This window comes from Muscardinus avellanarius (genome assembly GCF_963383645.1).
Source record: "Muscardinus avellanarius genome assembly, chromosome: 15".
Classification (NCBI taxonomy): Eukaryota; Metazoa; Chordata; class Mammalia; order Rodentia; family Gliridae; genus Muscardinus; species Muscardinus avellanarius.
In genome coordinates this window covers 78,822,943-78,842,433 of record NC_137801.1, presented here as the reverse complement: position 1 = coordinate 78,842,433, position 19,491 = coordinate 78,822,943, and the positions used below count along the sequence as shown (strand labels likewise).

At 51.6% G+C, this 19,491-nt stretch overlaps 1 protein-coding gene across 1 annotated transcript in view; it reads right to left on the bottom strand.

The window, feature by feature from the left end:
* The window catches only part of EDAR (ectodysplasin A receptor), a gene marked incomplete at both ends in the record, with an annotated part of 29,182 nt that extends 13,890 nt beyond the window's left edge, over window positions 1–15,292 (bottom strand). The window contains 4 exons of the mRNA XM_080711126.1: window positions 5,755–5,840; window positions 13,266–13,447; window positions 13,954–14,076; window positions 15,242–15,292. Coding sequence (XP_080567252.1) covers window positions 5,755–5,840; window positions 13,266–13,447; window positions 13,954–14,076; window positions 15,242–15,292 — 442 coding nt within the window. The remainder of the gene's footprint in view (window positions 1–5,754; window positions 5,841–13,265; window positions 13,448–13,953; window positions 14,077–15,241) is intronic.
* Window positions 15,293–19,491: the final 4,199 nt, after the last annotated feature.

The window sequence follows — 19,491 nt, the reverse complement described above, 5'->3', positions numbered from 1 at the left end:
GCTGAGGCAAGTCTATGTGTCTGCGAAGTGCAGGATGCTTGAGGTCGGCCTGTCACTCAAGGTTAGATGGAAATTGAGCTTTTGACTGGGCCGTGAGAAACGTCACTTGTCCATTGAGGGCAAAATGTGTCCTTGCCTTTTGGGGGACTAACTGGTAGCTTTTTTCTGCCCTCTGGACCCCAAACTTATAAGCACTGATTTTTATTTTATTTACTTATATTTATTTATTTTTGTGGTACTGGGGATTGAACCCAGTTCCATTCTACCTCCAAGCTACACCTCCAGCCCTATTTTTTATTCTTTTTATTTTGAAACAGGATCTCACTGAGTTGCAGAGGGCCTTACTAAGTAGCTGAGGCTGGCCGTGAACCGCAATTCTCCCGTCTCAGCCTCCCAAGTACTGGGATTATTACAAGCGTGCGCCACCACACCTAGCTCTGATTTTTTAAATATACTAGCTCCATGCCAATTTTCAGAACCAATGTCCTAGCAGGGAGAAGCTAATAGAAAGAAGGTGGCCCTGCCTGAGTGGCCACACGTGCCTGCCCAGTGTCAGAAACATGTGGCGGTGTTCCCTTCCCGGCTCACAGACTTCGCTGAGTCCTCCGGGAATATCTTCAGCGCTGTACGATGACTTCTGGGCCCTGTCTTTTGCATTGAGCTAGGAAGCAGCTAACAGTGGTCAGCAGGTGGATAAAAAGGGGGACTTGTGGCCCAGCTTCAAGCAGAACCTAAGTTACTTAAAAAAAAAAAATAGAGCCGGACGTGGTGGCACATGTTTGAATCCCAGCATTTGGGAAGCTGAGACTGGAGGATCGCGGTTCGCCGACAGCCTCAACTACTTAGTGAGGCCCTCCGCAACTTAGTGAGACCCTGTTTCAAACATAAAGAATAAAACATAGGGCAGAGGGTGTAGCTCAGAGGTCAAATGCCCCTGGGTTCCATCCCCAAACCCTCAAAAAAAAAAAAAAAAAAAAAGGGGCTGGGAGTGGTGGCACACGCTTGTAATCCCAGTTTGGGAGGCGGAGACAGGAGGATCGTGCAGGTTTGAAGCCAGCCGCACTGGATTAAGAGACCCTGTTTCCAAATAAAAATATAAAAAATAGGTGTCTGGGAGTGTAGCCTGGAGGTAGAAGGGTTTCCAGGAACCCCAGTACCACCAAAAAAAAAGGGGCACTGACAAGAAGCTGATCTCTTTGTTTGGTGAGGGGCTCAAGGGAGTTTAAGATCTTTTGTCAGAGGAAAAAAATAGCTGTGGGCAGTATCTTTGGATGTTGTTACTCCTCGTCTCCTCTTGTCCCTTCTTGCTGGGGCTTGCAGGCTGAGGAGGTGACACAGGATTGGAGACCGGGACACACATATACCCAGGCCTGCGGGCTAGAGCGGGACAATGGAAGCCGCCCAGGGAAGGCACCTCCACTCCCTGCCAGGGATGGGACACAATGACGTCACCAGAAACCTGTGCAGGTCGCTGCCTGTAGCTGCGTCTTCCCATGCCCAGCGGCACCCACCTGCCCGGGGCCAGCTGTGCCTTGTCACGGCTGATGAACTGGACATTTTCCCCAAACTGAACTCCAGCCGGTGTCAACTGAGCAGACATGGACCAGGGGCGCTGCAGGGACAGGCTGGGTGCTCCCTGATCAGAGAGGCTCCGCTCTGAAACTTCTGAGCAGGAGGGAGTGAGGGGTGGCGGTGGGGGGGCAAGAAGATGGGCTGCCCACCATTTCTCCTGGACCCTTGAAAAACATCCCAGAATCACAACGTTATATCTGTTAATTTTTAAAAACACACCCATCTCGTGTGGAGTAAATGTGATGTATAAAAGAGGTTTTGGGCAAAACCCAGTATATTAAAACAGAACAGGCAGGTGCAGTCAGAGGGGCCCGGGCTCGCCCTCGTCCTGCCTGGCGTGGGTCAACAGGAAAACCTCGGGGCCTGGAGGGCGGTTGGTGGGGCTGGCGGGGGTGTGGGCAGCGTCTGTGCTGCCCGGCTGGGGGGTGGGATGTGGTGTGTGCAGGTCCTCCAGGGTTGCGTGCCAGCACCCTTACACCCCTGCATACCCTAGTGCCAACTTCTACTCTGGTCTAATGAGGATTAATTCAGCACTATCTGGGTATTTGGTATCAGGGATGGTTCTCGCCATTCCAAAGCAACACGTGCATTTCCAGGCCACTTGGCCTCCTTGGGAGGGGCCGCTGGGTGAAAATGTTTCTCCACGTGGGTTCCTGTTGGGCAGTCGCCTAGCAACCCAGCTTTGCCTCCACGGGGACCCTGGCTTTGAATGAGTGAGGCCCAGGTGTTTGATAAAAGTTGTGGGAACTGTAGTCTCAGAAAATCGGCAGAGATTTCTACCCAAGGTAGAGTGTTAGGATGCAAGAGAGTGGGGATGTCTGGGTGTAGTGGCGCATGCCTGTAATCCCTGTACTTGGGAGGCTGGGGCAGGAGGATTGTAGGTTCGAGGGCAGTCTCAGCAACTTGGCAACTTAGTGAGACCGTGTTTCTGTTTCAAAATAGGGCTGGGGGTATAGCTTGGAGGTAGAAGGAGAGAGAGCGCGAGAGAGAAAATAATAATAATAATAATAATAATAATAATAATAATAATGAGGGAGGGAGGGGGGAGAGAGAGAGGGAGAGAGAGAGAGAAGAAAAGAAGAAGAAGAAGAAGCAGGAGGAGGAGGATGAGGGAGGGAGGAGGGGGAGAGGGAGAGCGAGAGAGAGAGAGAGAGAGAGAGAGAGAGAGGACAATCTGCTTAGCTTTCCGAGTTCTCTCCAGCACCAATTCGGGAAGCAGATATGGGGTGGGCTACAGGTACACAGCCTTACCCTCCTCTCCTCAGGAGACTCAAGGAGTGCAGGCACATGGCTTAATGGAGTTATTTAAAGCGATAATAGGATATAATGGGGCCTTGGAGGGCTGTTAATCCACACAATTTACAAATGTGCCGGTGTGTATTACATAGCAGCTGTGATTCTCCATGGCAGGGATAAACAGTTTGATTTTCAGAATTTGTCTATTGGCACTTAGAGCCCTCAGTGAGGGGCCGGGGCTGTGTGTGGCACTGGCCCAGCACCCTCTGCGGTGGATCCAGGAATAATGGGCGTTGGGACTCTCACAGTCGCTGGACAAGGTGGGCTTCACCAGGCTCATTGGAGAAGCCGTCTTGGGCTCACCCTGGACCTGCTGCGTCAGAATCTGATTCCTAAGAGCCTCCCGCTGATGCACGGAACGTTCGCACCTGGGACGCACTTGGTAGAGACGGCAGGATACACGTTCGTGTACAGGGAGCTGGGCTTCCCACCTGAGTTCTAGGCTTCTCCCAAGGAACGGCTACAGGAAAACGACAGGAGCCAGGCGTGGTGGCGCACACTTGTAATCCCGGTACTTGGGAGGCTAAGATACGAGGATCCCAGGTTCATAGCCAGCCTCAGCTACTTTGTGAGGCCCTTTGCAACTTAGTGAGACCCCGTTTCAAAATAAAGAATAAAAAATAGGACTGGGGGTGTAGCTTGGAGGTAGAATGCCCCCGTGTTCAATCCCCAGTGCTGAAAAAAAAAAAAAAAACAACTGTGGGAACACTGTGTGTCCCAGGAGTCCAGGGATTTTACCAAGCGGGCCCCCAACCCTGCCCTTGATGCAGAGATGACTTGCCCATGTGGTCCCGTCTGTCCTCACGGCAGTCCAGTCCTGGGACGCACATTTCAAAGATGTGAAAACTGTGGCCCATAGAAACGAAGTCGCTTTCCTGGGAACTCATCCTGAAAGCTCAGATTGATGCCACGTCTTTTTCCTTCTATGGGGCCTCTGCAGAGCGCCATCCCCACTGACCTTACAACACAGGCCCCCTTACACGGCCATTCTCAGGCCTGAGATTTTAGGGCCGTGTGAGTGGAAAGAGGGTCAGGGGACAGAAAGTTTAGTTGCCCCAAGTGCATTTTTTTTTTTTTTTTTTTTTTTTTTTTTGGTGTGTGATGCTGGGGGTTGAACTCAGGGGCATTATTCTACCTCTGAGCTATACCCACAGCCCTCTTTTGTTTTTATTTTCAAAATAAGGTCTCACTGGGTCGATAGAGTCTCACTACATTGCTGAGGCTGGCCTAGAAGCTGCGATCCTCCTGTCTCAGTCTCCTAAGTACTGGGATTCCAGGTGTGTGCCACCACACCTGGCTCTTCCCAGCCTTCTGAAGATGAAGCCCTCATTCTATTCCTCTCTTCACATGAATGGCAGGGGTCGGCCTGTGCTCCCAACTTCCTCCCAGCCCCCCTTGCTCTTGCCTTCATCAGGATCCCCCAGACCACAAAGCCAAGACCGCACAGGACACTTCTCTGAAGCAGAGGGCCGTGGTCCTCCCTCATAAGTGAGAGACCAACAGAACAGGAAAGAAAGAGCCCACGGAAGGATCATGAACTCACCAGACTGATGCTGTACATGTGTTGTTGTTGTTGTTTTTTTGCAATCTACTTTATTACTTGTGACCACTTCTCTATTTCTCTTGGCCTCATATGACTTAATGTGTGAGTGTGTACAGATGAGGACTTAGAATTGTCTAGTACTTTGCAGTATTTTGCAAAATAACTTTGCACCTCTGATCTATTTGATAACTCCAATAACCACCACCTGTGATGGACAGGTCCGATTTTCGTATTTTTAGACTTTAGTATTCACTATTTTTTTTTGTGTGTGTGTGTGATACTGGGGTTCCTGGAAGCCCTTCTACCTCCGGGCTACACTTCCAGACCTATTTTTACATTTTTATTTGGAAACAGGGTCTCCTAAGCCAGCACGCGTGGCTGACTTCGAACCTGCGCGATCCTCCTGTCTCTGCCTCCCAAGCGCGGGGATTACAAGCGTGCGCCACCACGCCCGGCATGATTTTAGTATTTTTAGACTTCAGTATTCACTATTTTTTTTGTGTGTGTGTGATACTGGGGTTCCTGGAAGCCCTTCTTCCTCCGGGCTACACTTCCAGACCTATTTTTACATTTTTATTTGGAAACAGGGTCTCCTAAGCCAGCACGCGTGGCTGACTTCGAACCTGCGCGATCCTCCTGTCTCCGCCTCCCAAGCGTGGGGATTACAAGCGTGCGCCACCACACCCGGCAAGTATTCACTATTTTACACAGGAGAAAAGCAAGGCTCCTGGAAGTCAAGCCACTTGTTCAAGGTGAAGCAGGACCTCCCCCTAAAGTGGACAGACACTCTACAATTGGCAACTTCCTCATAACTTGTTTTTTGTTTATTTTATTTTGTTTTCCTTAAGCTGAGAGCAAAGGCTGAAGGGTTGTCCCCCTCGCCCCCAGGGCCCTGGAAGCTGAGACCAGGCTCTGGCTGCTCTCTGTAGATGCGCACTCTCTTTCTTTTATCCATTTGCCACCTCTCCTAAAAGCTTTCCTCACCCTTGAGTTCTCAAGGATGGAGATTTGAAACAAGAACGTTTCCTCTCTTCCTTCAGAGCTGGCTCTAAGTAAAACCCATTTCCCTGCCAGTGTGTCTGCCAGCGTGTGGGGCAGGCAAGCTGTGGAGCCCGGCCTCTTGCCCCGCGTCAACAGTTCCACCTGGTCACAGAGGTGGAGGCAGCTGACCTGCATTAGGACCTGGGCATCTGACGCAGAGGTCTCCCAGAGCAAGCCGCCCTTCTCCCCTCTGCTGTCATTAATCTTTCTGGTGCTAGGACTGGGTTCCTTCCTCTGGTCCCTGAAGTGAAAGATGTCAGTGGTGACCAGACAGGGTTCTGGTGCAGGGAGGGCCTACTCACATTCCTTGGTGTTCGGGGGAGCCAGGAGGCAGGAGTAGCAGACCATGCCGTAGATGTTCCGGGGTCTGTTTTCCAACATGTAGTAGCTACAGGAGGCAAGAGAGGACGTGAGGTGAGACACCGAGGCAGACACCGGCCAAGACCGCACCACAGCCTCGTGACGGGAGCCAGGCACACGGCTGGGCGTGGCAGCCCCCTTTTTGAGTTTCCTTGGGGGTTCTCAGCATGTCCTGAAATGGGACGTTCTTTTCCCAAAGTGGGGCCAGTATGTGTGTGCCGTTCTTCCAATCCCCCCTCTTTTTGATTCCTTTTCTGGGGGATTTGTTTAGGGCGTGCCTATCATCACCGCCTTCATCAACATCACCCACCAGAATGATCTGTGTACCCGCCACGGGTAGACTCTCTTTAGTCCTCCGTCCTGGAGGAGAAATACCCCTTCGTTTGGGCTCCTTTTTCAGAGCCTGTGAGATTTTTTTTTTTTTTTTTTTTTTTTTTTTTGGTGGTACTGGGGTAGAACCCAGAGGCTTTCTACCTCTGGGCTATACTCCCAGACCTATTTTATATTTTATTTGGAAACAGGGTCTCATTAAGTTGCTGAGAGCCTCACTAAGTAGTTGAGGCTGGCTTCGAACCTATGCGATCCTCCTGCCTCAGCCTCCCAAGCGTGGGGATTACAAGTGTGCGCCACCACGCCCGGCTCTAGCCTGTGAGATTGTTAACAAAAGTGTCTCAGTAGTCCCTGGCACCCTTGGAACTCCCAAACACCTGAGCTTCCCCGAATGAAGATGGCGACGGAGGATGGCTTGTGGACACAGAGGTATAGCGGCACTGTCTAGACAGGTCACCGCAGATGCCTTAACGAGAGCCTGAAGCACAACCAGCTTACAACACACAACCAAGCACACTTGACCAAGCACACCCATATAACCGCCAGCGTTCACCCTGGGGTTGCACCCAGTTAAAGAAAAGGGCGAATTAGTCTCGGTAACTGTGTAGAGTCCTTGACCCCCGCGTGATGGTCCCGTTACTCCGACTGCGCTGTGACCACACTAACTGGCTTGGGTCCTGCCCTCAGCAGCCTGCCATGGAGGCCTGCTTCTCCGCAGGACTCTACCCTCCGCTGACCCGCCCTGTCCCCCGGGCTCCGCGGATCTGTCCTCTGCAGGCCTGGCCTCCGGTCTTGGCTCCAGATTACTTTCCATAAACCATGGAGCCGTTTAGCACATCATGAGAAGTCACTTAAATCCAGTGAGCTGGTGCCGGCACTTTTTCCATTATTACAATTCTAGAGATGGAAAATCGCTGTCCACTCCTGGACTTTTCTGTGGCTGTTGTCTAATCTCTCTTTTTTTTTATTAGCCCTCCTGCTGTGGTGGCAGGCGGCACTCAGTGTGGGGCGGGGGCATCTGTGGACTGCGGTGAACAGGAGCTTGGACCATTACCAGTAACATTATGGGCGGGATTGCCTGCCCTACCTCAGACCCCTGGGTATCTTGTCAACATTAATTAACCGATCTCAAAACACCCCTCAGAGAAGCCATAATGGCCGGTTTTACAGTTAAAGCCTCCTGGAAAATGCTTCTCTCCAACATGCCCTCCGCCCCTCTGGAAGTCATCTTTCTCTGTGAACCATGGAGCCATCTCTTTTTATTTATTTACTTTTATTTTGAAACAGGTCTTGCTAGGTTGCTTATGGTCTCACCAAGTTGCCGAGCCTGACCTCGAACCTGTGATCTTCCTGTCTCAGCCTCCCAAGTACTGGATTACAGGTGGCAGCCGCAATACCTGGCCAGTTTCAGTTTGAAGCTAAATGGTCGTTTAGGGATCTGTGGCCCATAGGAGTGTCCAGTCCATTTGTCTATCCATAAAGGTCTAATTTCCTCCTCTCTGATCCAAATTTTGATCCTCCCCTGGACTTACGATGGCGTTAGGTCCTGATAAACTCGTTACAAGTTAAAGACAGTGTTAAGTTGAAAATGCATTTAAGGCCGGGCATGGTGGCGCACGCTTGTAATCCCCGCGCTTGGGAGGCGGAAACAGGAGGATGGCGCAGGTTCGAAGCCAGCTGCTCTGGCTTAAGAGACCCTGTTTCCAAATAAAAATATAAAATAGGTCTGGGAGTGTAGCCTGGAGGTAGAAGGGCTTGCAGGAACACCAGTACCACCAAAAAAAAAAAAAAATGCATTTAATATATCTAACCTGCCATGCATCTCGGCTTAGCCTACTTACAACCTTCAACGCTCTCAAAATGGGTTAGAGTTGGGCAACTGACACAAAGCTTATAACCAAGTGCCAAGGGTCTCAGGTAACAATTGAGTTCTGTGCCGAGAGTAAAACAGAATGGCCATGAGCTGCTCACCATTACCCTACTGCACGCTAACGTATGGTTTCTAGGGAACACACACTGCCCTGACTTCACTCTGCAGCCCCAAATCTCAAGCTGAACTAGCAGGAGCTGGGGACCGCCTGCAGTTATTTCTTTCCTGTACTTGCTGTTCTTCCGGGGCTGGTTAAGACGTGTAAGCTTGCCCTCCGCGGTGGTGCACGCTTGTAATCCCCGCGCTTAGGAAGCTGAGACGGGAGGATCGCGCAGGTTCGAAGCCAGCCTCAGCTACTTAGTGAGGCTCTCAGCAACTTACTGAGACCCTGTTTCCAAATAAAATATAAAATAGGTCTGGGAGTATAGCCTGGAGGTAGAAAAGCCCCTGAGTTCTACCCCCAGTACCACCAAAAAAAAAAAAAAAAAAGCTCAGACCAGAATTCAGTTTCAGTTTAGAGGGGGCCTCTAGAATCTTCCACCGAGAGATTATCTTCTTCCAAGCCAGGAAGTGTAGGTTTTCTCTGAAGATGCCCTTTCTCAGGACCCTTCGGCTTGAAACGGACGCTCCTGACCTGTGAGATGCTCCATGGCCCGCCCCTGGAGGAGCGGTGCCTCGTGGCCCCAAAAAGCTTCTCCAGGGGGACCGGTGACGCCAGGGGCCTTTTGAAAGCTAACCTCTTCCCTCTCCTTCCTCTCCTGTTTTTGTTCTTGGTCCTCCCACGCAAAGCTTTCCCAACAGGAAAGCCCCAAGTGTCGCTCATTGTTCAGTGAGCATCTCGGCCACATTGGGATATACAAAGAGATGTCTAGAAAAAAAAAAAAAAAAAAGAGGGAGAGACAGAACCTGCCAAACCGCCCGGGAGCGGAGAGGGCCAGAGCCACCGTGGTGTCAGAAAGACAAATACCAGGTAATCTGCATCTGCAGCCCAGAAACCACAGGGATTCGGGAATGAAAACAGCCTTTCATCGAGCTAATAAAGCCACCTTGCCAAAGCGCCTCGGAGCCCTCCTCTGTGACATGGCACGAGGCCTTCATTTTATTATCTAAGCCTAGATCGTGTAATGGGGGTGGGAGCCCTTCAGGGTCCTGCCCCCCCGTAGCCAGGGGCTCCTTAGAGGAGGGGGCATCAGCCCCCGAGAGGGTGCTGGAGACTGGAGGCAAAGTGGGGCCTTCTCTCCGGGTGGATTTAAACCGACCCATCACATTGCAGAGAAATAGGGAATAATAGACTGCGTGGTTTTCACACGCATGGAGCTGTGACTCCTCGGCCAGTGCTCCCGCCTCGCTCTGTCCTGGGTGCTGAGGCTGAAGTGTGGATGGGGCGGCTTCCTGCTCCCACAGAGCCGGGAGAGACGTGCTCGAGATTCCAGAACTGGAAAGAGCCTTTGAAAAGCACGGAGCCGCCTCCCTAAGAACTCTACAGATGGCCCTCCATATCTGCCTGGATCCTCCTAGAGGTAGGGAGCTCAGGACATCACCATCGTCCAACTTCATCAGTGCTCGGACGCTTCCTGGTAAATGCCGGGAGCAGGCACAATGTCTTCGTGGCTCTACAGTCAGCTGTGGGTGCCAGGCTGGCACCGACTGTGGGGCACGCATTCACTGAGCTGTCCCCAGGCTTGTCTTTTCTGGCTGGACAGTCCTGTGGGTCTAAGTGAAAATGAACAGACTGTTCCACGCACGCACCCTCTGTTCCGTGCTCTGTTTTGTTTGGTATTCAGGGTTGAACCCTGGAGCACTCTACCTCCACCCTCTACCTCTAGATCTATTTTAATTTTTATTTTGAAACAGAGTTGTTGAGACTCTCACCAAGTTGTTGAGGCTGATCTTGAACCTGCGATGGTCCAGTCTCAGCCTCCCAAGTAGTGGGATTTTAGGCGTGTGCCAACACGCCTGACTGTCCTCACTGCCCCATTTAGAGCATCTGGAATGTGGTCCCAGCTCAATTCCACAGACGACTGAGGTCACACAGCCGCAGGGCTGACCAGGCCGGAGCTGGCGGTCTGGTCCGTGGACTTGACTGAAACCACCCATCCTCCAGCCCTCAGGGAAGCTGCCTCACGTGGAGCCCCGTGGAACACCAGTTCTAGCCCCTTTGATGCATTGATGGCCTGGATCTTGCGCTGAACACCGCCCCCCCATCTGTGCTGGAGACTGTGGTCAGGACGTCCCATGACATCTCGTATTCTACACCAAGCCTCCAGCACCTTCACCACCTCAGCAAACGCTCTTCCTCCCATACTAAGCATCTGAACAAATGGTACCACAGGCCACACAGCCGGTCAAAGGCGGACAGCGGAGGGTCTCCCCCTCAGCCAGTTCCCTCACTGCTGCCAAGAGGACCGCTCCACGCAGCCCTGTGTGGTCCTGCCCCGGCGTGGCGGTCTGTGGGGTGACCTGCCTCAGCTGCTGCTGAGGTCCCAAGTCTTCAGTGCTGGTTTCCCTCTGGCCCTTGCCAGGCTCCAGCGTCTCCATGTCTCACACGGGCACCTCCCGCTCTGGCCACTCGGATCCAATCAGAGCCCAGGCCCTTTGGACGTGGGCTTCAGCATCCACTTAGAGAGCTCGCCCTGCCTCAGCCTCCCGCCTCCCGCCCAGCTCCAGGGACCTAAGAGCCCTGTGACCACCTCCCCAGCCATGAGGCAAGGGCCCTTCCTCTGCCTCTGGAACATTCTCCGTGTGCCTTTCTGTGCCGTGGCCACTGATGTCCTTGTTGGACTCCCTCCCCGCTGAGAAGAGAGGGGCCATATCTTCCCTTCGTCTCACTAGCACCTGCCTCGTTGCTTTTAGTTGAACAGGCTCGTGAAAATAAATATCGGAGCTGCTGGATTCGCCTGTGAATGTCAGGTCGGGCGTGCATACTCGGAGGCTCTCAGAATCAATTTGGGTTTTGCAAACAGGACTCATTTCCTTCCGCGGCCAGCGTGACCAAGTGTGCGTGCTTTTCTAGGCTTGATCCACGGACGCGACGCGTTTCTTTTGCAGACTATGTGTTTGCATCAATGAACGAGCCAATCGAGAGAAAGTTCTAGAAAGCATGTGAGTTGCCAGAGGCTGGTTCTAGCTGTCCAGTGTTTCTGTCATTGAGAGTCAAGCATGATGTCGCCCAGGGCAGCTCCTGGATGGACACTTGTTAGGGGTGGGAATGCTCTCACTCCGGTTCTTCTAACACTGACGTTCCCATGGGTGGAGCCACACAACTTAATTACCACAACAATTAAATTATCCAGCTATAAAACTACCCAGCTATAAAACGTTTTTATAGAATTAAAAATGCCCAGCTATAAAACTTTTATTATTTTTTTTTGGAGGGAGTACTAGAGATTGAACCCAGGGGCATTCTACCTCCGAGCTACACCTCCAGCCCTATTTTTTATTCTTTATTTTGGAACAGGGTCTCACTAGGTTGTGGAGGACCTGAGTTGCTGAGGCTGGTCACAAATCTGCGATCCTTCTGTCTCAGCCTCCCAAGTACTGGGACTACAAACGTGTGCCACCATGCCCAGCAAACCTTTATTATTTATTATTATTATTTTTGTACTGGTGATTGAACCCAGGGGCCTTTACCTCCAAGCTATACTCCCAGCCCTTTGTTATTTTGAAACAGTGTCTAGCTAAGTTGCAGAGGCTGACTTCAAACCTGAGATCCTTCTGTCTCAGCCTTCTAAGTACTAGGATTGCACATAGGCACCACCATGCCCACTCAGCTTTTTCTGACATTTTTGTACTTCTCTCTTCTTACAGGGTAGTTTCAATGCCTTCTTTGGGATACACCCTTCTTATTTTCTTCCTCCCTTTAATTAGATACAGTGATCTTGGGAGACATCTATATGAACAAATTATAAAAGTATAGGGTGCTATTCAAGACCCCACTATGCCAAGACAGCTGCCATCACACCCACCTCCCTCATCGCCGCCACCACCACCTCCCTCATCACCTCCTTCATCCCCATCAACCTATCCCCAACCACCAGGCTCTCCTTTTCCACGCAGCCCTGGCGGTGCATTATGCTTCATGGCCACTAGAGGGAGACAGCAACAACAGCTGTGGCTTCCTATTCGCTTTCCTGGTCCCAGGCTGAATTTACTAAGGCATCCTGCCTGGAAAAAGGACGATTTCATCTTCCTGTGCTGCTGGGCTAATTGCATGTTCACAGAAGACTTTGGCTACATAACATAACTGCGGTGGAGTTACAGGCATCATCTGACTCAAACATTTTTATTAGTGTAGCTTTTACCCTCGGGTTCTCCAGAATATTAAAAAAAAAATACTTTCATGTAGAATGCATTTTAGGTGTGTAGTCTCATCATGTGTGTGTGTGTGTGTGTGTGTGTGTACGTGTGTGTGTGTGTTACTGGGGATGAACCCAGGAGCATTCTACCTCTGATCTATACCCTTGGCCCTATTTTATTTATTAATTTATTCTTAGAATTGAATGCTGGAGTGATCTACCTCTCAGCTATACCCCAGCCTTATATTTATTATTATTATTATTATTATTATTATTATTATTACTACTACTATTATTATTATTATTATATTATTATTCTGAGAATTGAACCTAGGGGCACTCTACCTTTCAGCTACACCCCTAGCCCTATTAAATTTTTTTTTTGTTGTTTGGAAATAGGATCTTGCTAAGTTGTTGATAGCCTAACTAAGTTGCTGAGGCTGGCTTTGAACCTGAGATCCTTCTGTCTCCCAAGTACTGGGATTGTAGGTGTGCGCCACCACGCCCGCCTTATTATTTATTTGGTGGTAGTAGGAGTGGAACCCAGGGGCTTTTCTACCTCCGGCTATGCTTCCAGACCTATTTTATACTTTAGTTGGAAACAGGGTCTCACTGAGTTACCGAGAGCCTCACTAAGTAGCTGAGGCTGGCTTTGAACCTGTGCGATCCTCCTGTCTCAGCCTCCCAAGCACGGGGATTACAAGTGTGGGCCACCATGCCTGGCTCATTGCTATTTAACCAGTTTGTTTCCTTTGGGCAGTCAGAAGAGACTAAGACAGTAATGTCCAGGAGAGATGGACATGGCACCTTGGCGGGTCTGTGACAAGTGACAGGACTGGCTATCCTGTCGCTGTAGAGGAGACCAAGGGCAGATGGCACTGCTCCAAGGTCTGCGGTGCCCATGGACCCGGCACTGGGCCTCCACCCTCTGCCGCTCGCTGCTCGGGTCTGCACTTACCCGGGAAGACACGGCCCACACTCTGCGTCGTTCTCCATGTCCCCCGGGGTCAGCACGGTGGCCCTGAAGAAGCCCTCACAGTCTTTATGGCGCCGGCATATCTGGTAGCCTCCTTTGGAAAACTTCTCGGCCGGGCACGGCACGCAGCCGTAGTCCTCGTCTTTGGTGCCGTAGCCGCAGGACTTGGGGATGGAGGAGAAGCGGGGAGAACGGGGGTGAGCACAGCGGCCGACCAAGGGCCGGGGCGGCGATACATTGTCTGCTCCAGAAGTTTCTCTGGCTGGCTTCCCATTTTACCCCAACTGCAACCCCCATTTCCCCAGTTCCAGCTCTGAGCTCTCCCCTTCCCATGGCGCTCGGGCCCTGGAAGCCAACTTGCTTCTGAGCTCTAGAGAAGCCGGTACTGAAGCCCTTCACGGAGCCCCGGGGCTCAGCCTGCCCAGAGGACAGAGATGTGGCGCCCAGGAATTAATATGCTGTTATGGGGACATCTCCACCTCTGCTACTTCATCAGGGGAGGACAGGAAAGGGGTTCTCTAAAAAACTAAGAGCTCCAGAGAAGTCCGCTGGCGGATGCTGAGCAGTCAGCGTTGTCCAGGTCATCACGCTTGGTCACCAGCTCAGGGCATCCAGCAGTGCCGTCCCCCCATCTAGCCCTCCCGGGGCCCTGGCCCCCACTGGTCCTTACCATGTAGGGCTCCTCCCCCGGCCCGCAGGGGGGACACTGGTGGCACAGCCCTGTGGTCTGGTTGTAGTACTCATTCTCCCCGCAGTTGGAGTACTCTCCTCTGGCCGAGCACATCAGGGATGCCTGTCACAAAGGGGCTGGTGTGGGCCTGCGGGCTCCTTGAGACACCTGCTTCTCCCAGGTGGGCTTGGGAAGGAAGCGCCCTGGCGTGCCCGGGGCTAGGTCTGCGAGGTGTCCATTACTGAGTGCTTGGTGGCGCTCAGTCCCCAAACACTCAGAGGTCAGCAGTGGGCCAGCGCCCCCCCTGTGCCCCCCAGCAGATGCCCCACCTGGAAACACCCCCTCCTCACCCCTGCGGCCCAAACCAGTCCCCACCCTCTCCATAAGGCAGTTCCAGATTCTCTTCACGCACACAATCTTTAATTCTCTTTTAATTTTTAGATATTTATATAATACGGAGGAGGAGACTGGAGGATCGTGGTTTGCGGACACCCTCAGATACTTAGGCCCTTCAAAACTCAGTGAGACCCTGTTTTAAAAATAAAAAAAGACTAAAAAATAGAGTTGGGGGTGTAGCTTGGAGGTACAATGCCCCTGGCTTCCACCCCCAGTACCGCAAAAAAACATATATGTTTATATGATACTGGGGATTGAACCCAGGAATGTTCTTCCTCTTGAGTTGTGCCCCAAGCCTACTCTATTTTTTATGTTTGTTTATTGATTGATTGATTGATTGATTGATTGCTGGGTTACAAGCGTGAGCCACCACGCCTGGTTTATATTTTTATTTTGAAATGGAGTCTGTTCTCTGGCTGTTCTCTGGCCTTGGAACTGTGATCCTCGTGTCTCAGCCTCCCGAGAACTAGGATCGGTGATTGATTCTTTCAGAGGTCACCCTTTGTCCTGCGCCTAAACAGTGGGGCGTCTTTGAACGTTGTTGGCCATGGGCTCACCCCAAGACGAGCCCTGGAGGGCAGGATTTTCTGGATCTTTCCCAGCTATGAAGCACAGGCACCAGGCACAACATCAATAAACACTCAGGGCTGTTTCTATCCAGGAGCACTGCAAAGGGAGCCCCAGCGGAATACATCTCACTTGAGCCCAGGGTGGTGTTCTGAGCTGAGTGTGAACTCATTTCAGCCCCGCAAGAACTCTGGGAAGGAGGCGCTACTGTATCCCTCCCATCATGCAGCTGGGGAAACTGAGGCTTGGGGGCTAAGGCTGAGGAACGTGGCCGGGATGGGAACCTCCTATGCCAGACATCATGGGGTGAGGGTGCTGTACTTACCACCAGGATGGGGAGCCAGGGCGTCCACTTGCAGTCCCCCATGCGGGCCATGCTCTCTCGGAGGGTCACCTGGAAGACACACCCCGTCAGCACCAGCTGGACACGGCCCCCAGCCTCGGGCCCCGCGCCTTCCTGGGGCCTCACTGGATATGAGGAACCTTCCGGCAGATAGCAATGGAGATGCTACACCCCAAAAGAAAGGGGCCGACTCTGTGGTTCTCAGGAGCATCCCCACCATCCCCCAAAGCGCTGTTGGGACAAGGGGCCAGAGCACGCAGAGCTTGTCGTCAAACCTGGGGCTGGTGACCGCTGTTTAAGGGGCTCGGAGTTTGCAAAATCCCAGCCTTACACAGGCTTTAGGTACAGGTGCCCCGGGCTGGTCTTGGCCCTTGGGATCCAGGGGAGACTTTTGGGGATCAGAGTCCAGTCCATCTTCCACCCTGAGTGGGTGATTGATTGAAGTGTTGAGTAAGAGAATGTAGGGGTTAATGGATTAATTGTGCAGTTGGGGCAGCCGAAGGCCAGAGAGGTCAAGTGACTTGCCCAAGGACACACAGCTGCTCACAGACTGGATGGCTGCAGCGGAGGGGGTCGAGTGCTTTTTACCAGTTGCTCTGCTAACTCGCCGCTTTGCAGGCGAAGTGTTACGTGCTCACTTTACGAATGGGAGGCTGGGGTTTCCAACGCAAAGCATCTGCCTAGGAATCGGAGCATCAATTAGTCTGGCTATACAAGGAGAGATGATGCCCTCATATGAATCTAAATTCTCCAGTTGCCACACTCTGCTCCCTGGGTCGACTCTGGATTCGTTAGCGGCGTAACAGGACGCCTTCTTGGAGAGGCTGGGTGTGTGAGGAACCTTCTAGAATCCACCGCTGACTCAGACCAGAAGCCAGGCTGGGCCTGGGAAATCCCCCGGTCAAGACGTTTTTCCCTCGAATCCTCGAAGCCATTAATTCCCAATGCCACACAAGAAAATACCGTGTGGAGGAGGAGATCTTGGGGAATGGGAAATCCTTTTCTTCCTTTATCTTTCCTTCCCTCTCTTTCTTCCTTTTTTCTCCCCCCTTCTCTCCTTTCTTTTTTCCTAACACTGGACTTCGTACCTACAACATCCTAAAGACATTAGGAAGAAAAGCAGCCAAAAGATTATGTATTATTTAAAAAAAAATCAAGTTGGAGAGAGAGGACCAGGGGGCCAGTTGGTAGTGTGGGGCCTATGGGGCTCCTGAGGAGTTAACTCCTTGAGCGGTCCCCCAGACTTGCGCAGTGAGATTTTTGCAGAGAGAATGCACATTTAAGAGAAGCCCCCATGGCATAAATATGTAGAAAGAGGCCAGTGTGGAGCAGTCTGGGGGCTAGGAGCAGGCCCACCGTCCAGCTGCCTGCTCTCTGGATCACCAGGGGAGATGCCTGTCCCTGGCCTGTCCCCGCTCCATAAAATCAAAGCAGAGACTTAAAATATCACTCCTGTGTATCATGGTCTTAAAATATCTCTCTTCCTTATCAGAGGTCTTAAAATACCACTCTTACTGTCATTGCAACAAAGAACTAGCCAAAGGTCTGGTGGAGGATGGGCCCCCCCGCGCCCCTTCCATTGCTGAGTGACAATCAGAAAAGAAAGGTTTCTGTATCCGCGGGGATGGGAGACCGTCTGGCTGGGAGGAAATAGGGGGGTGGTCAAGATTCAGAATGAACCAGCAGTTTAGTAGAGTACGTGTGAGCTTCATGACCAGAAAAAAGACCATAAAGACATTTCACTTCGGAGTAAAGCCTGCTTCTGGTTGCTCTAAGGGTGGGCTGGGGAAAGGGCATCCCACGAGATCCCAGGAACCCCTGGCCAGAGTCACCAGCCACACGGAGGAGGCTGGGGGCTGGGGTCTGCCCTGGATGCAGGCTGCCTGGCTCAGGAACCTGGTACCTGGGGGCTCCCTCGCCCGAGAGCACCATCAAACAGGCTTCATGAAATGGTTCGGGTTCTAGGCTTTTCTTTTCTTCCTTCCTTCCTTCCTTCCTTTCTTTCTTTCTTTCTTTCTCTCTTTCTTTCTTTCTTTCTTTCTTTCTTTCTTTCTTTCTTTCTTTTTCTTTCTTTCTTTCTCCTTCCTTCCTTTCTTTTTCTTTCTTTCTTTCTTTGCAGGTCTGGGGATGGAGCCCAGGGGCATTCTTGCTCCAAGCTATACCCCCTGCCCTGTTTTTTATTCTTTATTTTGAAGCAGGGTCTCACTAAGTTGTGGAGGGCCTCACTAAGTAGCTGAGGCTGGCTGCGAACTGCGATCCTCCGGTCTCAGCCTCCCAAATGCTGGGATTACAAGCGTGTGCCACTGTGCCCAGCTCACTTAACTGACTTCTAATCACTGCTGAGCATACCTCCCACCTCCACCCAAACAGGGGAAGGGCGGGGCCTACCGCACTTGGGTATCAACCAGGGACATTCATTGAAAGTCTCATTCAGTTGAAGAGTTCCCCTTCAACCCAAAGAATCAAAAACAGAACAAATAAGTAGCTATACAAAGCCAAACAGGTCAGCCGAGCTGCTGCTGGGGGAGCACACACGTGATCCTACTGTCTGGGAGGCTTGAGGGAGGTGGATGAGGAGTTTAAGGCCAGCCTCTGCAACTTAGCCAGACCCTGCCTCAATAAAATAAGGTAAAATAACTAAATTACCATGGCCAGTTCTCCTAGAGGGCATGTGGGGTCAGGCTCGGGCATGGGTGCAGCCCCTTGCTTAAGCATCCGCTGTCTGTACCTGCAGGAGAGGCCAGCCCTGCCCAGGGGCAGGCGGGGCTGAGTTGCTTGCAGTCCTGACCTCCCATTTAGTTTATTTTGGGGATCCCCAGGCCCCCGTGCAGGGAAGTGTCCCCTGTTTCCGAATTGTCCCCTCCCATCCATGTGCAGACAAGGCTGCCGCTTAACTTGCAGAACTGAATGACCCAGTCCGGGGGGCCTCTAAGCTGTATCTCCCCCCACCATGTACACACATGAGTATGCATGCACGCGCGTGCGCACACACACACCCACACACACACAAGACAATGTTGCATGAAACATTTATACTTTGGGGGAGCAATATACTCCAATATAGCCTATTCTGTTATTATTATTTTTTTTTTTTTGCGGGTCTGGGGATGGAACCCAGGGGCATTCTACCTTTGTGCTCCCCCCACCCTATTTTTTATTCTTTATTTTGAAACCGGGTCTCACTGAGTTGCAGAGGGCCTCACTAAGTAGCTGAGGCTGTCCGCAAACCACGATCCTCCGGTCTCAGCCTCCCGAATGCTGGGATGACAAGCGTGCGCCGCCACGCCCGGCTTATCCTGTTATTTTTTATTAGCGCACATTAATTATACAGAATAATGAGTTTCACTGTGGCATAATCATCTGTGCGTATAACATAATATGATCCCTCACACCCCTCCTGGTCCATTACTCACCCGTACTCCCCCATCTCCTTCCTGTTCTCTAATTCTGTCCTATTTTAATTATGATTATTATTTTGGTGCTGGAGATTGAACCCAGGGGCATTCTACCTCTGAGCTACACCCTCAGCCCTATTTTCGATTTTGAAACTAGATGCTCTGGAGCCCGGCGGTGTGCCAGGGGCAGGGCTGATTCGCAGTGTCTGCTCATTCCCGTGGTGTCAGACTCTCCTGCTTCCTTTCACGTGTTGCCTGAGGCTGCCCTGAGTGGTGGAAGATGGGTTGGCATCTCAGAACACTCCCTCTGAGACCTGGAGTCCCCCTAAGTTTCTGAGGCTGGCCTCAAACCTGCAATTGTCCCGTCTCAGCCTCCCGAGTACCAGGGTTACAGGCGTGCACCACCGTGCCAGGCTGTCCTTTTATTTCATTCCCTTAAAAACCTCCATTCAGCGAGCACATGGCAAAGGCTGTAGGGCTGTGAGGGCTTCAGTGACCCGGGCTGCATCTCAGGATGACAGTTCTGCTTGAAAATGCAGAACATACACGTGGACATAGAGGTCTACGGCACTTAATAATTTCCCGAGGAAGGCACCATGGTGGGAACATCGTAGAGTGTTTCTGTATAAACCTAGGTGGTGCAGCCTAGTACACACCCAGGATATTTTCATGCATATATGGAGCTCCTAGGGCCATGCTGGACCAAGCAGCTCGAGATTAAATCAAGCAGGAGAGAAAACGGCAGAATCAAAAGACGAGGGAAACCCAGGGTGTGCGAGACTGCTGTGGCCGTAATGGGGCTGCTTTTTTTTTTATTATTATTTTTTATTTTTGTGG